This window comes from Xenopus tropicalis, chromosome 1 (genome assembly GCF_000004195.4).
Source record: "Xenopus tropicalis strain Nigerian chromosome 1, UCB_Xtro_10.0, whole genome shotgun sequence".
Taxonomy (NCBI): domain Eukaryota; kingdom Metazoa; phylum Chordata; class Amphibia; order Anura; family Pipidae; genus Xenopus; species Xenopus tropicalis.
In genome coordinates, this window is record NC_030677.2 from 216,630,782 (window position 1) to 216,654,021 (window position 23,240).

A 23,240-nucleotide genomic window follows, 5' to 3' on the forward strand; every position below is an offset into this window, starting at 1 on the left:
GGCATAGACTTCTAGAGGGACACTGGCATAGACTTCTAGAGGGACACCGGCATAGACTTCTAGAGGGACCCTGGCATAGGCTTCTAGAGGGACACTGGCATAGACTTCTAGAGGGACGCTGGCATAGTCTTCTAGAGGGACGCCGGCATAGTCTTCTAGAGGGACACCGGCATAGACTTCTAGAGGGACGCTGGCATAGACTTCTAGAGGGACGCTGGCATAGACTTCTAGAGGGACGCTGGCATAGACTTCTAGAGGGACACCGGCATAGGCTTCTAGAGGGACACTGGCATAGACTTCTAGAGGGACGCTGGCATAGTCTTCTAGAGGGACGCTGGCATAGTCTTCTAGAGGGACACCGGCATAGACTTCTAGAGGGACGCTGGCAGAGACATCTCCTAGAGGGACACCGGCAGAGACATCTCCTAGAGGGACACCTGCAGAGACATCTCCTAGAGGGACACCAGCAGAGACATCTCCTAGAGGGACGCTGGCAGAGACATCTCCTAGAGGGACACCAGCAGAGTCATCTCCTAGAGGGACACCAGCAGAGACATGTTCTAGAGGGACACCGGCAGAGATATCTCCTAGAGGGACATCGGCAGAGACATGTTCTAGAGGGACACCGGCAGAGACATGTTCTAGAGGGACACCTGCAGAGACATCTCCTAGAGGAACACCAGCAGAGACATCTCCTAGAGGGACGCTGGCAGAGACATGTTCTAGAGGGACACCGGCAGAGACATGCTCTAGAAGGACACCGGCATAGACTTCTAGAGGGACACCTGCAGAGATATCTCCTAGAGGGACATCGGCAGAGACATGTTCTAGAGGGACACCAGCAGAGACATCTCCTAGAGGGACGCTGGCAGAGACATGTTCTAGAGGGACACCGGCAGAGACATGCTCTAGAAGGACACCGGCATAGACTTCTAGAGGGACACCTGCAGAGATATCTCCTAGAGGGACATCGGCAGAGACATGTTCTAGAGGGACACCAGCAGAGACATCTCCTAGAGGGACGCTGGCAGAGACATGTTCTAGAGGGACGCTGGCAGAGACATGTTCTAGAGGGACACCGGCAGAGACATGTTCTAGAGGGACACCGGCAGAGACATGTTCTAGATGGACACCTGCAGAGATATCTCCTAGAGGGACATCGGCAGAGACATGTTCCAGAGGGACACCAGCAGAGACATCTCCTAGAGGGACGCTGGCAGAGACATGTTCTAGAGGGACACCGGCAGAGACATGTTCTAGAGGGACACCGGCAGAGACATGTTCTAGATGGACACCTGCAGAGATATCTCCTAGAGGGACATCGGCAGAGACATGTTCTAGAGGGACACCAGCAGAGACATCTCCTAGAGGAACACTGGCAGAGACATCTCCTAGAGGGACACCGGCAGAGACATCTCCTAGAGGGACACCTGCAGAGACATGTTCTAGAGGGACACCTGCAGAGACATCTCCTAGAGGGACACCTGCAGAGACATCTCCTAGAGGAACACTGGCAGAGACATCTCCTAGAGGGACACTGGCAGAGTCATCTCCTAGAGGGACACCTGCAGAGACATGTTCTAGAGGGACACCTGCAGAGACATCTCCTAGAGGAACACTGGCAGAGACATCTCCTAGAGGGACACCGGCAGAGACATCTCCTAGAGGGACACCTGCAGAGACATGTTCTAGAGGGACACCTGCAGAGACATCTCCTAGAGGAACACTGGCAGAGACATCTCCTAGAGGGACACCGGCACAGACATGTCCTAGAGGGACACCGGCAGAGACATGTTCTAGAGGGACACCTGCAGAGACATCTCCTAGAGGAACACTGGCAGAGACATCTCCTAGAGGGACACCGGCAGAGACATGTCCTAGAGGGACACCGGCAGAGACATGTTCTAGAGGGACACCTGCAGAGACATCTCCTAGAGGAACACCAGCAGAGACATGTCCTAGAGGGATACCAAAGGAGACAGTTGGTATAAACAGAGAAAGAGAGAAAGAAAGTAAAGAGTTAAAGTGCAGAATGACAAGAGAATTATAGGGCAGAGAGACAGCCTTGAAAGGAGGCAGCCAGTAAGTGCAGAGAGACATCCCCAGAGAGCTGGTTTCTATAGACCCTACAGGCAAAGCACCTGCTGCGTGAGAGGAACGAGGCCAGATTTGGGCTGATAATCCCCCTGCTGTCAGCAAGCGGTCACATGTGCCCGGGACTCTCGGAATGTGACATTCACTTCTACATCTGAACCGGTCCTGATCCGTCTCCCAGTCACCTTCCCAGTCTCTCCCTAATCCCCCCAACCTCTCTATATATATCCCTCCTATTCCTACTGCTGTCTCCCTATTGTCCTCCTCCTCCTCACTGCTCCCAGCATGCTCTGCTGCCCCAGTCCCCTCCCAGCATGCTCTGCTGCCCCAGTCCCCTCCCAGCATGCTCTGCTGCCCCAGTCCCCTCCCAGCATGCTCTGCTGCCCCAGTCCCCTCCCAGCATGCTCTGCTGCCCCAGTCCCCTCCCAGCATGCTCTGCTGCCCCAGTCCCCTCCCAGCATGCTCTGCTGCCCCAGTCCCCTCCCAGCATGCTCTGCTGCCCCAGTCCCCTCCCAGCATGCTCTGCTGCCCCAGTCCCCTCCCAGCATGCTCTGCTGCCCCAGTCCCCTCCCAGCATGCTCTGCTACCCCCAGTCCCCTCCCAGCATGCTCTGCTGCCCAGTCCCCTCCCAGCATGCTCTGCTGCCCCAGTCCCCTCCCAGCATGCTCTGCTGCCCCAGTCCCCTCCCAGCATGCTCTGCTGCATTCTCCCCCAGTCCCCTCCCAGCATGCTCTGCTGCACTCTCCCCCAGTCCCCTCCCAGCATGCTCTGCTGCACTCTCCCCCAGTCTTCTGGGATCTACTGGTGAATAAAGCATCAGAGAGATTATTATATGATCCCTTTATATATTTATATATAGTGCCCCCCCCCTTAACTGCCCCCCCCCCCCAGTGTAACCAATCCCAACTGGGCCAGCCTTTCCCCATAACTGAGCCCATTCCCTTTATCAGCTTAGTCGCTCTTCCCTGTACTTTCTCTATTTCATTACTGCCCCCCCTTATATATTTATATATAGTGACCCCCCCCTTAAACTGCCCCCCCCCCCCCCAGTGTAACCAATCCCAACTGGGCCAGCCTTTTCCCCATAACTGAGCCCATTCCCTTTATCAGCTTAGTCGCTCTTCCCTGTACTTTCTCTATTTCATTACTGCCCCCCCTTATATATTTATATATAGTGACCCCCCCTTAACTGCCCCCCCCCCCCCCAGTGTAACCAATCCCAACTGGGCCAGCCTTTCCCCATAACTGAGCCCATTCCCTTTATCAGCTTAGTCGCTCTTCCCTGTACTTTCTCTATTTCATTACTGCCCCCCTTATATATTTATATATAGTGCCCCCCCTTAACTGCCCCCCCCCCCCAGTGTAACCAATCCCAACTGGGCCAGCCTTTCCCCATAACTGAGCCCATTCCCTTTATCAGCTTAGTCGCTCTTCCCTGTACTTTCTCTATTTCATTACTGCCCCCCCTTATATATTTATATATAGTGCCCCCCCCTTAACTGCCCCCCCCCCCCCCAGTGTAACCAATCCCAACTGGGCCAGCCTTTCCCCATAACTGAGCCCATTCCCTTTATCAGCTTAGTCGCTCTTCCCTGTACTCTCTCTATTTCATTACTGCCCCCCCCTTATATATTTATATATAGTGACCCCCCCCTTAACTGCCCCTTCCCCAGTGTAACCAATCCCAACTGGGCCAGCCTTTCCCCATAACTGAGCCCATTCCCTTTATCAGCTTAGTCGCTCTTCCCTGTACTTTCTCTATTTCATTACTGCCCCCCCTTATATATTTATATATAGTGACCCCCCCTTAACTGCCCCTTCCCCAGTGTAACCAATCCCAACTGGGCCAGCCTTTCCCCATAACTGAGCCCATTCCCTTTATCAGCTTAGTCGCTCTTCCCTGTACTTTCTCTATTTCATTACTGCCCCCCCTTATATATTATATATAGTGACCCCCCCTTAACTGCCCCCCCCCCCCCCAGTGTAACCAATCCCAACTGGGCCAGCCTTTCCCCATAACTGAGCCCATTCCCTTTATCAGCTTAGTCGCTCTTCCCTGTACTTTCTCTATTTCATTACTGCCCCCCCTTATATATTTATATATAGTGCCCCCCCTTAACTGCCCCCCCCCCCCCCAGTGTAACCAATCCCAACTGGGCCAGCCTTCGCCCATAACTGAGCCCATTCCCTTTATCAGCTTAGTCGCTCTTCCCTGTACTTTCTCTATTTCATTACTGCCCCCCCCTTATATATTTATATATAGTGACCCCCCCTTAACTGCCCCTTCCCCAGTGTAACCAATCCCAACTGGGCCAGCCTTTCCCCATAACTGAGCCCATTCCCTTTATCAGCTTAGTCGCTCTTCCCTGTACTTTCTCTATTTCATTACTGCCCCCCCCTTATATATTTATATATAGTGACCCCCCCTTAACTGCCCCCCCCCCCAGTGTAACCAATCCCAACTGGGCCAGCCTTTCCCCATAACTGAGCCCATTCCCTTTATCAGCTTAGTCGCTCTTCCCTGTACTTTCTCTATTTCACTACTGCCCCCCTTATATATTTATATATAGTGACCCCCCCTTAACTGCCCCCCCCCCCAGTGTAAACCAATCCCAACTGGGCCAGCCTTTCCCCATAACTGAGCCCATTCCCTTTATCAGCTTAGTCGCTCTTCCCTGTACTTTCTCTATTTCATTACTGCCCCCCCTTATATATTTATATATAGTGACCCCCCCTTAACTGCCCCCCCCCCCCCCCCAGTGTAACCAATCCCAACTGGGCCAGCCTTTCCCCATAACTGAGCCCATTCCCTTTATCAGCTTAGTCGCTCTTCCCTGTACTTTCTCTATTTCATTACTGCCCCCCCTTATATATTTATATATAGTGATCCTACTGCCCCTTCCCCAGTGTAACTAATCTCTTCCTGGCATATTCTAGATGGGGCCTTACCAGCGCTCTGTAAAGGGGAAGAATAACCCCCCCCCCCCGTGAATCTATACCCCATATAATACAGCTCAATATACCCTGTTTGCCCCCGCTGCCTGGCATTGCTTGCAAAAGACAAGTTTATTACCCACAAGTACCTCCAGCTCCTCCCCAATTTTGTATTTGCCCAGTGAGGTCCCATTAAGGGTATAAGTGGGGGCAGTTAGTTACCCCCCAGGCGCATGACCTTACATTTATCCACATTAAATCCCATCTGCCACTTAGCTGCCCAGATTGCCAGTTGCCCAGACCCTGCTGCAAGGTGCCCCACCCTGGGTAGAACTGACTGGGCTGCAGAGTTCTGTGCCATCTGCAAACACTGATACATTACTTATAATCCCCGGGTTCCTGCCCACGTACAAATGACTTTACTAAGCCCAACAGCCCTACATTTGCCCCAGTCCATAGGGACCGGATCAGATAAAAGTGAGTCTGAGAAAGTCAGAAACCAGAAGCTTTTTGGGGTGAGTCTTAGCCTGTGCCACAATCAGTTTCTCATTTTCTATCTTTGCCTCTCTGATTGCTGATTGACACTTATTATAGTGTTTATATTCATTGAACCCAGGTTCTGCCCCCCCATCTTAATGCACATTCTTAATTGTACATTTACTTCTTGAAGGAATAAATTGCTCAGTAACAATCTAATAGTTTCAATGGCAACCACTTCTGCTCTGTGTGTTTCTCTCACATTCAAAGGCTTTGTTGCCCCAAACATTAATGAGCTAATATTATGGTCACTATTACCCAGGGGTTCTGGTACCGTCACATTGACTATAGGTTCTGGGTTGTTAGAGATCACTAGATCCAGTACAGCAGGGTTCCTGGTTGGCTCTCCAACAATGAGCCATAAAATAGCCCTGTAACAGTTGATAAACTTGTTCCCATTTACTGCCCCAGCAGTACTGTTGCCCCAGTCAGTACCTGGGTAATTAAACTCTCCCATTATTATCACTTGCCCCAAACTAGCAGTATTTTCTATTTTAGCTGAGACTCTTTCTCTTCAATTGCATAAATTGTCCACGGGGCACATAGGAAGGCAGAGAAGGGGAGGCGGGGCACATAGGAAGGCAGAGAAGGGGAGGCGGGGCACATGAGGAGGCAGAGAAGGGGAGGCGGGGCACATAGGAAGGCAGAGAAGGGGAGGCGGGGCACATAGGAAGGCAGAGAAGGGGAGGCGGGGCACGTGAGGAGGCAGAGAAGGGGAGGCGGGGCACATAGGAAGGCAGAGAAGGGGAGGCGGGGCACATGAGGAGGCAGAGAATGGGGAGGTGGGGCACATAGGAAGGCAGAGAAGGGGAGGCGGGGCACATGAGGAGGCAGAGAATGGGAGGTGGGGCACATAGGAAGGCAGAGAAGGGGAGGCGGGGCACATAGGAAGGCAGAGAAGGGGAGGCGGGGCACATAGGAAGGCAGAGAAGGGGAGGCGGGGCACATGAGGTAGGCAGAGAATGGGGAGGTGGGGCACATAGGAAGGCAGAGAAGGGGAGGCAGGGCACATAGGAAGGCAGAGAAGGGGAGGCGGGGCAGATGAGGAGGCAGAGAAGGGGAGGTGGGGCACATAGGAAGGCAGAGATGGGAGGCGGGGCACATAAGGAGGCAGAGAAGGGGAGGGCGGGGCACATAGGAAGGCAGAGAAGGGGAGGCGGGGCACATAGGAAGGCAGAGAAGGGGAGGCGGGGCACATAGGAAGGCAGAGAAGGGGAGGCGGGGCACATAGGAAGGCAGAGAAGGGGAGGCGGGGCACGTGAGGAGGCAGAGAAGGGGAGGCGGGGCCACATAGGAAGGCCAGAGAAGGGGAGGCGGGGCACATGAGGAGGCAGAGAATGGGGAGGTGGGGCACATAGGAAGGCAGAGAAAGGGAGGCGGGGCACATGAGGAGGCAGAGAATGGGGAGTGGGGCACATAGAAGGCAGAGAAGGGGAGGCGGGGCACATAGGAAGGCAGAGAAGGGGAGGCGGGGCACATAGGAAGGCAGAGAAGGGGAGGCGGGGCACATGAGGAGGCAGAGAATGGGGAGGTGGGGCACATAGGAAGGCAGAGAAGGGGAGGCAGGGGCACATAGGAAGCAGAGAAGGGGGAGGCGGGGCAGATGAGGAGGCAGAGAAGGGGAGGCGGGGCACATAGGAAGGCAGAGATGGGGAGGCGGGGCACATAAGGAGGCAGAGAAGGGGAGGCGGGCACATAGGAAGGCAGAGAAGGGGAGGCGGGGCACATAGGAAGGCAGAGAAGGGGAGGCGGGGCACATAGGAAGGCAGAGAAGGGGAGGCGGGGCACATAGGAAGGCAGAGAAGGGGAGGCGGGGCACATAGGAAGGCAGAGAAGGAGGCGGGACATAGGAAGGCAGAGGGGCGGGGCACATAGGAAGGCAGAGAAGGGGAGGCGGGCACATAGGAGGCAGAAGGGGAGGCGGGGCACATGAGGAGGCAGAGAAGGGGAGGCGGGGCACATAGGAGCAGAGAAGGGGAGGCGGGGCACATAGGGAAGGCAGAGAAGGGGAGCGGGGCACATAGGAAGGCAGAGTAGGGGAGGCGGGCACATAGGAAGGCAGAGAAGGGGAGGCGGGGCACATAGGGAAGGCAGAGAAGGCGGGGCACATAGGAAGGCAGAGAAGGGGAGGCGGGGCACATGAGGAGGCAGAGAAGGGGAGGCGGGGCACATAGGAAGGCCAGAGAAGGGGAGGCGGGGCACATAGGAAGGCAGAGAAGGGGAGGCGGGGCACATAGGAAGGCAGAGAAGGGGAGGCGGGGCACATAGGAAGGCAGAGAAGGGGGCGGGGCACATGAGGAGGCAGAGAAGGGGGGCATAGGAAGGCAGAGAAGGGGAGGCGGGGCACATAGGAAGGGCAGAGAAGGGGAGGCGGGGCACATAGGAAGGCAGAGAAGGGGAGGCGGGGCACATAGGAAGGCAGAGAAGGGGAGGCGGGGCACATGAGGGAGGCAGGAGAAGGGGAGGCGGGGCACATAGGAAGGCAGAGAAGGGGAGGCGGGGCACATAGGAAGGCAGAGAAGGGGAGGCGGGGCACATAGGAAGGCAGAGAAGGGGAGGCGGGGCACATAGGAAGGCAGAGAAGGGGAGGCGGGGCACATGAGGAGGCAGAGAAGGGGAGGCGGGGCACATAGGAAGGCAGAGAAGGGGAGGCGGGGCACATAGGAAGGCAGAGAAGGGGAGGCGGGGCACATAGGAAGGCAGAGAAGGGGAGGCGGGGCACATAGGAAGGCAGAGAAGGGGGGGTGGGGCACATAGGAAGGCAGAGAAGGGGAGGCGGGGCACATAGGAAGGCAGAGAAGGGGAGGCGGGGCACATAGGAAGGCAGAGAAGGGGAGGCGGGGCACATGAGGAGCAGAGAATGGGGAGGTGGGGCACATAGGAAGGCAGAAGAAGGGGAGGCGGGGCACATAGGAAGGCAGAGAAGGGGAGGCGGGGCACCATAGGAAGGCAGAGAAGGGGAGGCGGGCACATGAGGAGGCAGAGAATGGGGAGGTGGGGCACATAGGAAGGCAGAGAAGGGGAGGCAGGGCACATAGGAAGGCCAGAGAAGGGGAGGCGGGGCAGATGAGGAGGCAGAGAAGGGAGGCGGGGGCACATAGGAAGGCAGAGATGGGGAGGCGGGGCACATAAGGAGGCAGAGAAGGGGAGGCGGGGCACATAGGAAGGCAGAGAAGGGGAGGCGGGGCACATAGGAAGGCAGAGAAGGGAGGCGGGGCACATAGGAAGGCAGAGAAGGGGAGGCGGGGCACATAGGAAGGCAGAGAAGGGGAGGCGGGGCACATAGGAAGGCAGAGAAGGGGAGGCGGGGCACATAGGAAGGCATAGAAGGGGAGGCGGGGCACATAGGAAGGCAGAGAAGGGGAGGCGGGGCACATGAGGAGGCAGAGAAGGGAGGCGGGGCACATAGGAAGGCAGAGAAGGGGAGGCGGGGCACATAGGAAGGCAGAGAAGGGGAGGCGGGGCACATAGGAAGGCAGAGTAGGGGAGCGGGGCACATAGGAAGGCAGAGAAGGGGAGGCGGGGCACATAGGAAGGGCAGAGAAGGCGGGGCACATAGGAAGGCAGAGAAGGGGAGGCGGGGCACATGAGGAGGCAGAGAAGGGGAGGCGGGGGCACATAGGAAGCAGAGAAGGGGAGGCGGGGCACATAGGAAGGCAGAGAAGGGGAGGCGGGGCACATAGGAAGGCAGGGAAGGGGAGGCGGGGCACATAGGAAGGCAGAGAAGGGGAGGCGGGGGCAACATGAGGCAGGCAGAGAAGGGGAGGCGGGGCCACATAGGAAGGCAGAGAAGGGGAGGCGGGGCACATAGGAAGGCAGAGAAGGGAGGCGGGGCACATAGGAAGGCAGAGAAGGGGAGGCGGGGCACATAGGAAGCAGAGAAGGGGAGGCGGGGCACGTGAGGAAGGCAGAGAAGGGGAGGGGGGCACGGGGGGGGGGCGGGCACATAGGAAGGCAGAGAAGGGGAGGCGGGGCACATAGGAGGCAGAGAAGGGGAGGCGGGGCACATAGGAAGGCAGAGAAGGGGAGGCGGGGCACGTGAGGAGGCAGAGAAGGGGAGGCGGGGCACATAGGAAGGCAGAGAAGGGGAGGCGGGGCACATAGGAAGGCAGAGAAGGGGAGGCGGGGCACGTGAGGAGGCAGAGAAGGGGAGGCGGGGCACATAGGAAGGCAAGAGAAGGGGAGGCGGGGTACATAGGAAGGCAGAGAAGGGGAGGCGGGGCACATAGGAAGGCAGAGAAGGGGAGGCGGGGCACATAGGAAGGCAGAGAAGGGGAGGCGGGGCACATGAGGAGGCAGAGAATGGGAGGTGGGGCACATAGGAAGGCAGAGAAGGGGAGGCAGGGCACATAGGAAGGCAGAGAAGGGGAGGCGGGGCAGATGAGGAGGCAGAGAAGGGGAGGCGGGGCACATAGGAAGGCAGAGAAGGGGAGGCGGGGCACATGAGGAGGCAGAGAAGGGGAGGCGGGGCACATAGGAAGGCAGAGAAGGGGAGCGGGGCACATAGGAAGGCAGAGAAGGGGAGGCGGGGCACGTGAGGAGGCAGAGAAGGGGAGGCGGGGCACATAGGAAGGCAGAGAAGGGGAGGCGGGGCACGTGAGGAGGCAGAGAAGGGGAGGCGGGGCACATAGGAAGGCAGAGAAGGGGAGGCGGGGCACATGAGGAGGCAGAGAATGGGGAGGTGGGGCACATAGGAAGGCAGAGAAGGGGAGGCGGGGCACATGAGGAGGCAGAGAATGGGGAGGTGGGGCACATAGGAAGGCAGAGAAGGGGAGGCGGGGCACATAGGAAGGCAGAGAAGGGGAGGCGGGGCACATGAGGAGGCAGAGAAATGGGGAGTGGGGCACATAGGAAGGCAGAGAAGGGGAGGCAGGGCACATAGGAAGGCAGAGAAGGGAGGCGGGGCAGATGAGGAGGCAGAGAAGGGGAGGCGGGGCACATAGGAAGGCAGAGATGGGGAGGCGGGGCACATAAGGAGCAGAGAAGGGGAGGCGGGGCACATAGGAAGGCAGAGAAGGGGAGGCGGGGCACATAGGAAGGCAGAGAAGGGGAAGGCGGGCACATAGGAAGGCAGAGAAGGGGAGGCGGGGCACATAGGAAGGCAGAAGCAAGGGGAGGCGGGGCACATAGGAAGGCAGATGAAGCGGGAGGCGGGGCACATAGGAAGGCAGAGAAGGGGAGGCGGGGCACATAGGAAGGCAGAGAAGGGGAGGCGGGGCACATGAGGAGGCAGAGAAGGGGAGGCGGGCACATAGGAAGGCAGAGAAGGGGGAGGCGGGCACATAGGAAGGCAGAGAAGGCGGGGCACATAGGAAGGCAGAGTAGGGAGGCGGGGCACATAGGAAGGCAGAGAAGGGAGGCGGGGCACATAGGAAGGCAGAGAAGGCGGGGCACATAGGAAGGCAGAGAAGGGGAGGCGGGGCACATGAGGAGGCAGAGAAGGGGACGGCGGGGCACATAGGAAGGCAGAGAAGGGAGGCGGGGGCACATAGGAAGGCAGAGAAGGGGAGGCGGGGCACATAGGAAGGCAGAGAAGGGGAGCGGGGCACATAGGAGGCAGAGAAGGGGAGGCGGGGCACATAGGAAGGCAGAGAAGGGGAGGCGGGGCACATAGGAAGGCAGAGAAGGGGAGGCGGGGCACATAGGAGGCAGAGAAGGGGAGGGCGGGGCACATAGGAGGCAGAGAAGGGGAGGCGGGCACATGACGGAGGCAGAGAAGGGAGGCGGGGCACATAGGAAGGCAGAGAAGGGGAGGCGGGGCACATAGGAAGGCAGAGAAGGGGAGGCGGGGCACATAGGAAGGCAGAGAAGGGGAGGCGGGGCACATAGGAAGGCAGAGAAGGGGAGGCGGGGCACATGAGGAGGCAGAGAAGGGGAGGCGGGGGCACATAGGAAGGCAGAGAAGGGAGCGGGGCACATAGGAAGGCAGAGAAGGGGAGGCGGGGCACATAGGAAGGCAGAGAAGGGAGGCGGGGCACATAGGAAGGCAGAGAAGGGGAGGCGGGGCAACATAGGAAGGCAGAGAAGGGAGGCGGGGCACATAGGAAGGCAGAGAAGGGGAGGCGGGGCACGTGAGGAGGCAGAGAAGGGGAGGCGGGGCACATAGGAAGGCAGAGAAGGGAGGCGGGGCACATAGGAAGGCAGAGAAGGGGAGGCGGGGCACATAGGAAGGCAGAGAAGGGGAGGCGGGGCACGTGAGGAAGGCAGAGAAGGGGAGGCGGGGCACATAGGAAGGCAGAGAAGGGAGGCGGGGCAATAGGAAGGCAGAGAAGGGGAGGCGGGGCACGTGAGGAGGCAGAGGAAGGGAGGCGGGGCACATAGGAAGGCAGAGGGGAGGGGGCATAGGAGGCAGAGGGGGGGGCACATAGGAAGGCAGAGAAGGGAGGCGGGCACATAGAAGGCAGAGAGGGGAGGCCGGGGCACATAGGAAGGCAGAGAAAGGGGAGGCGGGGACATAGGAAGGCAGAGAAGGGGGAGGGCGGAGCCATAGGAAGGCCAGAGAAGGGGAGGCGGGGCACATAGGAAGGCAGAGAAGGGGAGGCGGGGCACATAGGAAGGCAGAGAAGGGGGCGGGGGCACATAGGAAGGCAAGAGAAGGGGAGGCGGGGCACATAGGAAGGCAGAGAAGGGGAAGGCTGGGGCACATAGGAAGGCCCAGAGAAAGGGGGGGCAAGGGGGAAGGGGGGGGCCACCATAGGAAGGCAGAGAAGGGGAGGCGGGGCACATAGGAAGGCAGAGAAGGGGAGGCGGGGCACATAGGAAGGCAGAGAAGGGGAGGCGGGGCACATACATTTTAACAAGTTGGCTCTCTCAGAAATTTAAACTCTTGATTATAGTAAAAATCAATTTATTTCTTAAAAAAGGGTTAATTCACGCACCATATATCACTCCAACAATTTATACAAAAATAATGATATTAAAAAGGGTTTATATACAAGTTTTGATAATCAGAAGATAAAAAGGTGGGTTAAAAAACATACTAGAAATATTTCTTCCCTATATCTATAGACAATAGATAAAATAAATAAAAAAAAGGAAAGATGGGATACAAAAGTACAAAAGCTGGGGGTAGGGGGGCCCCCTCTTATTAATGGTCCCACATCTCTCTTTCTGGGAGGAATTCTCAATGTAGGAATGGGTTAATATTCCAATATTCCTTGAACCCTATTGGTTCCAAGGTATTTAATGCTACCCTATCGCCTCCTCTGTAATCTATTTGCACTGGTTCTATTGGCCGTGTTTCATGTGTCCAACGTCCCATCCATCAATTTCATATGAATGTTTATAGAGTGCTAGCTCAGCGGCCCGTAACCCCAATCTCCCTAATATGTTCCTATAACCTCCTACCAAATGACCTATTAGTTCTCCCCACATACCTCTTACTACAACTGCACTCAATGACGTACACTCCATACTGGGACCAACATATTCCCCATTCCCTGCCTCTCAATCACTTTCTTGGGGCAATAACCTTCCACACACAATAACACACACAATAACACACACAATAACCTTCCACACACAATAACCTTCCACACACAATAACACACACAATAACACACACAATAACCTTCCACACACAATAACACACACAATAACCTTCCACACACAATAACACACACAATAACCTTCCACACACAATAACACACACAATAACACACACAATAACCTTCCACATACAATAACACACACAATAACCTTCCACACACAATAACACACACAATAACACACACAATAACCTTCCACACACAATAACACACACAATAACCTTCCACACACAATAACACACACAATAACACACACAATAACACACACAATAACACACACACACACAATAACACACACAATAACACACACAATAACCTTCCACACACAATAACACACACAATAACCTTCCACACACAATAACACACACAATAACACACACAATAATACACACAATAACACACACAATAACCTTCCACACACAATAACACACACAATAACCTTCCACACACAATAACACACACAATAACACACACAATAACACACACAATAACACACACACACACATTAACACACACAATAACACACACAATAACACACACAATAACACACACAATAACACACACAATAACACACACACACACACACACACACAATAACACACACAATAACACACACAATAATACACACAATAACACACACAATAATACACACAATAACACACACAATAACACACACAATAACACACACAATAACACACACAATAACACACACACACATGCCAGGCTCCGGAAGTTCCTGGGTGGTTCTCCTGCCCTATTCTCCCTATTAATATAAGGTTCTAAGGTTCTCTCACCATTCCCTGCTATTTCTCATGTTGTCTCAAGACTGTCGGCGCTAAGATTTCCTTTATTGTTCTATTTTTCTTGTAAATAATTGGCATTTGTTTCGGGTATTTTTAAGTTGAGTTTCATGTAATAATATTGGCCAATATTTTTCTAGTTTGCTTAAACTTTCTTTCCCCCTATAACGGCCCCTGACCACCAATACCAACTCCCCATGCCTCATGGATGGCTCACTGGCGGAGGGTTCCGAGATCCTATTTTGATCTAGTTGGTTACTATAGAACTTCTTGTGTTTACATTTTACTTGAAATTTTTCTCTATTTCATTTTTTAGTTCTACCTACTCTTTATTTCCAATTAATTCTCGGCCCAAACAACTCTCCTCTCTTTCTCGGCAATATCTGGGGGCGGCATATAAGTATTTATAGGGGTTCTTCCATCTCTTCCTTCAAGGAACAAGTCTGGGCATCTTTTACAGCTGTATTGTTATCATTGGGGTACTAGGTCTATTTGTTCTGCTCTATAGCTACCCCCCAGACTTGGTAAACCTGCAGACAATCCTTCCCCTGCTCCTCTTACATATTCTTTCAGTAAGAGAACTTTATCATAACCCCAAATCTTTTGTAAATATAACGTCTCTGTCCCTATTGCAATTCCTTCGTATTCACATAACTTGCCCCCTAGGAACATTCTCAAGCCGTATACCCTTATGGGGGCTACTCTTTAATATATAGATGTTCCCATCGACTTCCTTAGAAAGTTCTAGTGCATAATCTCTCTTTATCCACAACTATTTCCAAGTCAAGAAATTCAATGTTTAATTCACAATACCTATAGGAAAACTTTAGGGCACCTACATTATCATTCAAAGTTTCAAAAAAGGTTTCTATTGGAGAAATCCCAGTGCCCCGTACGATTCGCAGAGCGTCTATGTAGCGGCGATATATATCTTTAGGGCAGGTAGGTGGTTTGAACCCCAAACATGTGTATCTTCCCAATCTCCCAAATATAAATGTGCGTAAGTCGGAGCGAAACGCGTAGCCATGGCGGTCCCTCTAGTCTGGAGGTGGAAATCTTTCCCAAATTTAGAGTAATTGTGCAGTAATATAAATAACATAGAAGTCTCTCTGTCTCCTCCCAGGGAGATTCCGTTTCTCCAGAGATCTCATCACTCCCGCTGCTCCTCTTTGATGTTCAATAGAGTTATACAAAGCCGAGATAAAGCCCAATATAAAGCCCAATATAAAGCCGATATAAAGCCGATATAAAGCCCAATATAAAGCCCAATATAAAGCCCAATATAAAGCCCAATATAAAGCCCAATATAAAGCCCAATACAAAGCCGAGATAAAGCCCAATATAAAGCCGATATAAAGCCCAATATAAAGCCGAGATAAAGCCCAATATAAAGCCGATATAAAGCCCAATATAAAGCCCAATACAAAGCCGAGATAAAGCCCGATATAAAGCCCAATATAAAGCCCAATATAAAGCCGATATAAAGCCCAATATAAAGCCGAGATAAAGCCCGATATAAAGCCCAATATAAAGCCCAATATAAAGCCGAGATAAAGCCCGATATAAAGCCCAATATAAAGCCAATAAAGCCGATATAAAGCCCAATATAAAGCCGAGATAAAGCCCAATATAAAGCCGATATAAAGCCCAATATAAAGCCCAATATAAAGCCCAATATAAAGCCGATATAAAGCCCAATATAAAGCCGAGATAAAGCCCAATATAAAGCCGATATAAAGCCCAATATAAAGCCCAATATAAAGCCCAATATAAAGCCGATATAAAGCCCAATATAAAGCCCAATATAAAGCCCAATATAAAGCCGATATAAAGCCCAATATAAAGCCCAATATAAAGCCCAATATAAAGCCCAATATAAAGCCCAATATAAAGCCGATATAAAGCCCAATATAAAGCCCAATATAAAGCCGAGATAAAGCCCAATATAAAGCCGAGATAAAGCCCAATACAAAGCCGATATAAAGCCCAATATAAAGCCCAATATAAAGCCCAATATAAAGCCCAATACAAAGCCGATATAAAGCCCAATATAAAGCCCAATATAAAGCCGATATAAAGCCCAATATAAAGCCCAATATAAAGCCCAATATAAAGCCCAATATAAAGCCCAATACAAAGCCGATATAAAGCCCAATATAAAGCCAATATAAAGCCCAATATAAAGCCCGATATAAAGCCCAATATAAAGCCCAATATAAAGCCTGGTTCCCATATTATTTCCCCTATCACTTCCATCACTGCCCCTGAATCTCTCCAATAAGACTGATACGCGGTACTGCTGTAAGTAAAGGGCAATATATAGGGACAATCTATAGATAATGGGGGGCCCTTCTGGATTATCCAACCTCTTTGTATTCAATTCCTCAATGTATTTAGGAAGATGGTAGAAGATGGCTAACGTGGGTAATATCTACACCCAACCCATAGGGAATCAAACTCTTTTTGTTGTATTATTTTGCCACAAACGGCTTTTCTAAACATTATAAACAATTTCAATTGGAAATCTTTAGTGGGGTCTTTGTGTAATGTTACATATGTTACATTATCCCCCAATAACCTATAAGCTTCACCCAAGTAACCCTTTTGATCCTGAATCACTACTCCTCCCCCCTTATCAGCTGATCTGGCTCCTCTTTCTGGGGGGGTTAAATTATCCCCAATAAGTCTCTGGTTTCTCTCTCGTTACGTAACGTATGGGATCCGCTAAATAAGCATCGTAATCAATCCTCTTATGTCCTTAACCGAGAGCTTGTCTGAATCTGTTCTTAACAACCTGTCATTCAGGGCATGTTTGGAATTCTTAATATTAAAAAAGCGCTTTACAGTAAGTTTTCTAATAAAAATCCCAAAGTCTACAAAGAGTTCAAACCTGTCAACAGGTGATCTGGGTGAGGGGGGCACATAGGAAGGCAGAGATCATTAGCCCCACCAGCCTCAGATCAGTAGCCCCACCAGCCTCAGATCAGTAGCCCCACCAGCCTCAGATCAGTAGCCCCACCAGCCTCAGATCAGTAGCCCCACCAGCCTCAGATCAGTAGCCCCACCAGCCTCAGATCAGTAGCCCCATCATCCTCAGATCAGTAGCCCCACCAGCCTCAACTCAATAGCCCCACCAGCCTCAGCTCAGTAGCCCCACCAGCCTCAGATCAGTAGCCCCACCAGCCTCAGATCAGTAGCCCCACCAGCCTCAGATCAGTAGCCCCACCAGCCTCAGATCAGTAGCCCCACCAGCCTCAGATCAGTAGCCCCACCAGCCTCAGATCAGTAGCCCCACCAGCCTCAGATCAGTAGCCCCACCAGCCTCAGATCAGTAGCCCCACCAGCCTCAGGTCAGTAGCCCCACCAGCCTCAGATCAGTAGCCCCACCAGCTTTAGATCAGTAGCCCCACCAGCCTCAGATCAGTAGCCCCACCAGCCTCAGATCAGTAGCCCCACCAGCCTCAGGTCAGTAGCCCCACCCAGCCCTCAGATCAGTAGCCCCACCAGCCTCAGATCAGTAGCCCCACCAGCTTTAGATCAGTAGCCCCACCAGCTTTAGATCAGTAGCCCCCACCAGCCTCAGATCAGTAGCCCCACCAGCCTCAGATCAGTAGCCCACCAGCCTCAGATCAGTAGCCCCATCAGCCTCAGATCAGTAGCCCCAACAGCCTCAACTCAATAGCCCCACCAGCCTCAGCTCAGTAGCCCCACCAGCCTCAGATCAGTAGCCCCACCAGCCTCAGATCAGTAGCCCCACCAGCCTCAAGATCAGTAGCCCCACCAGCCTCAGATCAGTAGCCCCACCAGCCTCAGATCAGTAGCCCCACCAGCCTCAGGTCAGTAGCCCCACCAGCCTCAGATCAGTAGCCCCACCAGCCTCAGATCAGTAGCCCCACCAGCCTCAGATCAGTAGCCCCACCAGCCTCAGCTCAGTAGCCCCACCAGCTTTAGATCAGTAGCCCCACCAGCCTCAGATCAGTAGCCCCATCAGCCTCAGATCAGTAGCCCCACCAGCCTCAGATCAGTAGCCCCACCAGCCTCAGATCAGTAGCCCCACCAGCCTCAGGTCAGTAGCCCACCAGCCTCAGATCAGTAGCCCCACCAGCCTCAGCTCAGTAGCCCCACCAGCTTTAGATCAGTAGCCCCACCAGCCTCAGATCAGTAGCCCCACCAGCCTCAGATCAGTAGCCCCACCAGCCTCAGATCAGTAGCCCCACCAGCCTCAGATCAGTAGCCCCACCAGCCTCAGATCAGTAGCCCCACCAGCCTCAGATCAGTAGCCCCACCAGCCTCAGATCAGTAGCCCCACCAGCCTCAGATCAGTAGCCCCACCAGCCTCAGATCAGTAGCCCCACCAGCCTCAGATCAGTAGCCCCACCAGCCTCAGATCAGTAGCAGGTGACCTACTGCCCCCCCTACCTCCTGCCCCCCCTGTGCCACTTGCCCCCCATATCTCCTGCCCCTCCGTATCTCCTGCCCCCCCTGTGCCTCCTGCCCCCCCCATATCTCCTGCCCCCCCTGTGCCCCCTGCCCCTCCGTATCTCCTGCCCCCCCTGTGCCTAACTGCCCCCAGATAGTTGCTACATTACTACATTTACACTCCCACCGAGGTTCTGCCCTCCCCCCCTGCCCCATTAGTACCGGATCCTTATTAAACCCAACCCTGCCCCAGCCCCGGTCCCATTCCTACTGCCCGACTCCTGCCCCGACTCCCCCAAGCTAATGTACCCCCTTTCCTTTCCTTTTGCCCCTGCCCCCCCATTGCCCCGTTACTGTTGCCCCTGACCCCCCATCAGCCCCCTCCCCACGGCCGGGCTTGTGCCCCTACATGGAGCTGCTCCGGGCTGGGCGGCCGCTCCCTCCCCGCATATAAAGCTTCTCCCCCGCAGTCCCCGCAGCCCCAGTCTCTGTGCCCGGAGTCTCCGCTTCTCCCCTCTCTCTGTGCCGGTCGCTCGCTGAGTCGCAGTCGCAGCCATGGACGCGATTAAGAAGAAGATGCAGATGCTGAAGTTGGACAAGGAGAATGCGATCGATCGCGCTGAGCAGGCGGAGGGCGACAAGAAGCAGGCGGAGGATCGCTGCAAGCAGGTAACTGGGGGGTTAAACTATTCACTCCCATCAGCCCCCCCACTCTGACTTTGGCAAGTCCCAAATACGCGGTGACGCCCCCCCCCCAGTACCTGAAGGTACCCCAATACTCATTGGAAGGAGGACGGACCCCCTGCAATTCCCCATGGATTTATTGCAACTCATAGGGGGAGGGTCTAATGGACTAATGCTCCCCTAATGCCGAGGCCTTCACCCCAAAACTCTTCATAGTGTCTCTTGGCTTCTGTATCAACTTCCAAAGCTCAAGCCCCTCCAGTCTGAACAGGAGCAACATGGCATCTACCCCAGCTCTAGCCCCAACATGGCATCTCCCCCAGCTCTAGCCCCAACATGGCATCTCCCCCAGCTCTAGCCCCAACATGGCATCTCCCCCAGCTCTAGCCCCAACATGGCATCTCCCCCAGCTCTAGCCCCAACATGGCGGCCTTCCCCAGCTCTAGCCCCAACATGGCATCTCCCCCAGCTCTAGCCCCAACATGGCATCTCCCCAGCTCTAGCCCCAACATGGCATCTCCCCCAGCTCTAGCCCCAACATGGCATCTCCCCCAGCTCTAGCCCCAACATGGCATCTCCCCCAGCTCTAGCCCCAACATGGCATCTCCCCCAGCTCTAGCCCCAACATGGCATCTCCCCCAGCTCTAGCCCCAACATGGCATCTCCCCCAGCTCTAGCCCCAACATGGCATCTCCCCCAGCTCTAGCCCCAACATGGCGCCTCCCCCAACTCTAGCCCCAACATGGCATCTCCCCCAGCTCTAGCCCCAACATGGCATCTCCCCCAGCTCTAGCCCCAACATGGCATCTCCCCCAGCTCTAGCCCCAACATGGCATTCTCCCCCAGCCTCTAGCCCCAACATGGCATCTCCCCGCAGCTCTAGCCCCAACATGGCATCTCCCCCAGCTCTAGCCCCAACCATGGCGCCTCCCCCAACTCTAGCCCCAACATGGCGGCCTCCCCCAGCTCTAGCCCCAACATGGCATCTCCCCCAGCCTCTAGCCCCAACATGGCATCCCCCCAGCTCTAGCCCCAACATGGCATCTCCCACAGCTCTAGCCCCAACATGGCATCTCCCCCAGCTCTAGCCCCAACATGGCATCTCCCCCAGCTCTAGCCCCAACATGGCATCTCCCCCAGCTCTAGCCCCAACATGGCATCTCCCCCCAGCTCTAGCCCCAACATGGCATCCCCCCCAGCTCTAGCCCCAACATGGCGTCTCCCCCAGCTCTAGCTCCAACATGGCATCTCCCCCAGCTCTAGCTCCAACATGGCATCACCCCAGCTCTAGCCCCAACATGGCGCCCCCCAACTCTAGCCCCAACATGGCGTCTCCCACAGCTCTAGCCCCAAACATGGCATCTCCCCCAGCTCTAGCCCCAACATGGCATCTCCCACAGCTCTAGCCCCAACATGTCATCTCCCACAGCTCTAGCCCCAACATGGCATCTCCCCAGCTCTAGCCCCAACATGTCATCTCCCACAGCTCTAGCACCAACATGGCATCTCCCCCAGCTCTAGCCCCAACATGGCATCTCCCCAGCTCTAGCCCCAACATGGCATCTCCCACAGCTCTAGCCCCAACATGGCATCTCCCCCAGCTCTAGCCCAACATGGCATCTCCCCCAGCTCTAGCCCAAACATGGCATCTCCCCCAGCTCTAGCTCCAACATGGCATCTCCCCCAGCTCTAGCCCCAAACATGGCATCTCCCCCAGCTCTAGCCCCAACATGGCATCTCCCCCAGCTCTAGCTCCAACATGGCATCTCCCCCAGCTCTAGCCCCAACATGGCATCTCCCCCAGCTCTAGCCCCAACATGGCATCTCCCCCAGCTCTAGCCCCAACATGGCATCTCCCCCAGCTCTAGCTCCAACATGGCGTCTCCCCAGCTCTAGCCCCACATGGCATCTCCCCCAGCTCTAGCCCAACATGGCGCCTCCCCCAACTCTAGCCCCAACATGGCGCCTCCCCCAGCTCTAGCCCCAACATGGCATCTCCCCAGCTCTAGCCCCACCATGGCGTCTCCCCCAGCTCTAGCCCCAACATGGCATCCCCCCAGCTCTAGCCCCACATGGCATCTCCCACAGCTCTAGCCCCAACATGGCATCTCCCCCAGCTCTAGCCCCAACATGGCATCTCCCCCAGCTCTAGCCCCAACATGGCATCTCCCCCAGCTCTAGCCCCAACATGGCATCTCCCCCAGCTCTAGCCCCAACATGGCATCCCCCCCAGCTCTAGCCCCAAGCATGGCGTCTCCCCCAGCTCTAGCTCCAACATGGCATCTCCCCCAGCTCTAGCTCCAACATGGCATCACCCCCAGCTCTAGCCCCAACATGGCGCCTCCCCCAACTCTAGCCCCAACATGGCGTCCTCCCACAGCTCTAGCCCCAACATGGCATCTCCCCCAGCTCTAGCCCCAACATGGCATCTCCCACAGCTCTAGCCCCAACATGTCATCTCCCACAGCTCTAGCACCAACATGGCATCTCCCCCAGCTCTAGCCCCAACATGGCATCTCCCCCAGCTCTAGCCCAACATGGCATCTCCCCACAGCTCTAGCCCCAACATGGCATCTCCCCCAGCTCTAGCCCCAACATGGCATCTCCCCCAGCTCTAGCCCCAACATGGCATCTCCCCCAGCTCTAGCTCCAACATGGCATCTCCCCCAGCTCTAGCCCCAACATGGCATCTCCCACAGCTCTAGCCCCAACATGGCATCTCCCCACGCTCTAGCCCCAACATGGCATCTCCCCAGCTCTAGCTCCAACATGGCATCTCCCCCAGCTCTAGCCCCAACATGGCATCTCCCCAGCTCTAGCCCCAACATGGCATCTCCCCCAGCTCTAGCCCAACATGGCATCTCCCCCAGCTCTAGCCCCAACATGGCATCTCCCCCAGCTCTAGCCCCAACATGGCATCTCCCCAGCTCTAGCCCCAACATGGCATCTCCCCCAGCTCTAGCCACAACATGGCGTCTCCCACAGCTCTAGCCCCAACATGGCATCTCCCCCAGCTCTAGCACCAACATGGCGTCTCCCACAGCTCTAGCCCCAACATGGCATCTCCCCCAGCTCTAGCCCCAACATGGCGTCTCCCCCAGCTCTAGCCCCAACATGGCATCTTCCCCAGCTCTAGCCCCAACATGGCATCTCCCCAGCTCTAGCCCCCAACATGGCATCCTCCCCACTCTAGCCCCAACATGGCATCTCCCCCAGCTCTAGCTCCAACATGGCATCCACCCCCAGCTCTAGCCCCAACATGGCATCTCCCCAAGCTCTAGCCCCAACATGGCATCTCCCCCAGCTCTAGCCCCAACATGGCATCTCCCCAGCTCTAGCCCCAACACAGCATCTCCCCCAGCTCTAGCGCCAACATGGCATGTCCCCAGCTCTAGCCCCAACATGGCATCTCCCCCAGCTCTAGCCCCAACATGGCATCCTCCCCCAGCTCTAGCCCCAACATGGCATCTGCCCAGCTCTAGCGCCTACATGGCATCTCCCCCAGCTCTAGCCCCAACATGCATCTCCCACTCTAGCACCAACATGGCGTCTCCCCCAGCTCTAGCCCCAACATGGCATCTCCCTGAGCTCTAGCTCCAACATGGCATCTCCCAAGCTCTAGCCCAACATGCCATCTGCCCAGCTCTAGCGCCAACATGGCATCTCCCCCAGCTCTAGCTCCAAACATGGCATCTCCCCCAGCTCTAGCCCCAACATGGGCGTCCTCCCCCAGCTCTAGCCCCAACATGGCATCTCCCCCAGCTCTAGCCCCAACATGGCGTCTCCCCCAGCTCTAGCCCCAACATGGCATCTCCCCCAGCTCTAGCGCCACATGGCATCTCCCCCAGCTCTAGCTCCAACATGGCATCTCCCCCAGCCTAGCCCCACAATGGCATCTCCCCCAGCTCTAGCGCCAACATGGCATCTCCCCCAGCTCTAGCTCCAACATGGCATCTCCCCAGCTCTAGCCCCAACATGGCATCTCCCCCAGCTCTAGCCCCAACATGGCACTTCCCCAGCTCTTAGCCCCAACATGGCGTCTCCCCCAGCTCTAGCCCCAACATGGCACCTTCCCCAGCTCAGATCATCTGGAAAATCTCGGGTACCACCAACAAACGGAGAACATGAAGGTCTCGGTGAATGACCCCCACCCACCAGTTCCAGTAGGAGCCGCATTGTATCTCATAGAGTTCTATGGCACATCTTCCACAACTGGACCCCAGGA

General features: G+C 55.2%; 1 protein-coding gene across 4 annotated transcripts in view; it reads left to right on the forward strand.

The window, feature by feature from the left end:
- Positions 1 to 18,767: 18,767 nt before the first annotated feature.
- Positions 18,768 to 23,240, forward strand: part of tpm2 (tropomyosin 2) — a 35,913-nt gene continuing 31,440 nt past the window's right edge. Inside the window, exon 1 of one of the 4 annotated variants that reach the window (XM_031900880.1) lies at positions 18,768 to 19,000. In XM_031900880.1, coding sequence (XP_031756740.1) covers positions 18,887 to 19,000 — 114 coding nt within the window. In that variant the 5' untranslated portion in view covers positions 18,768 to 18,886. 4 annotated transcript variants of the gene reach the window in all.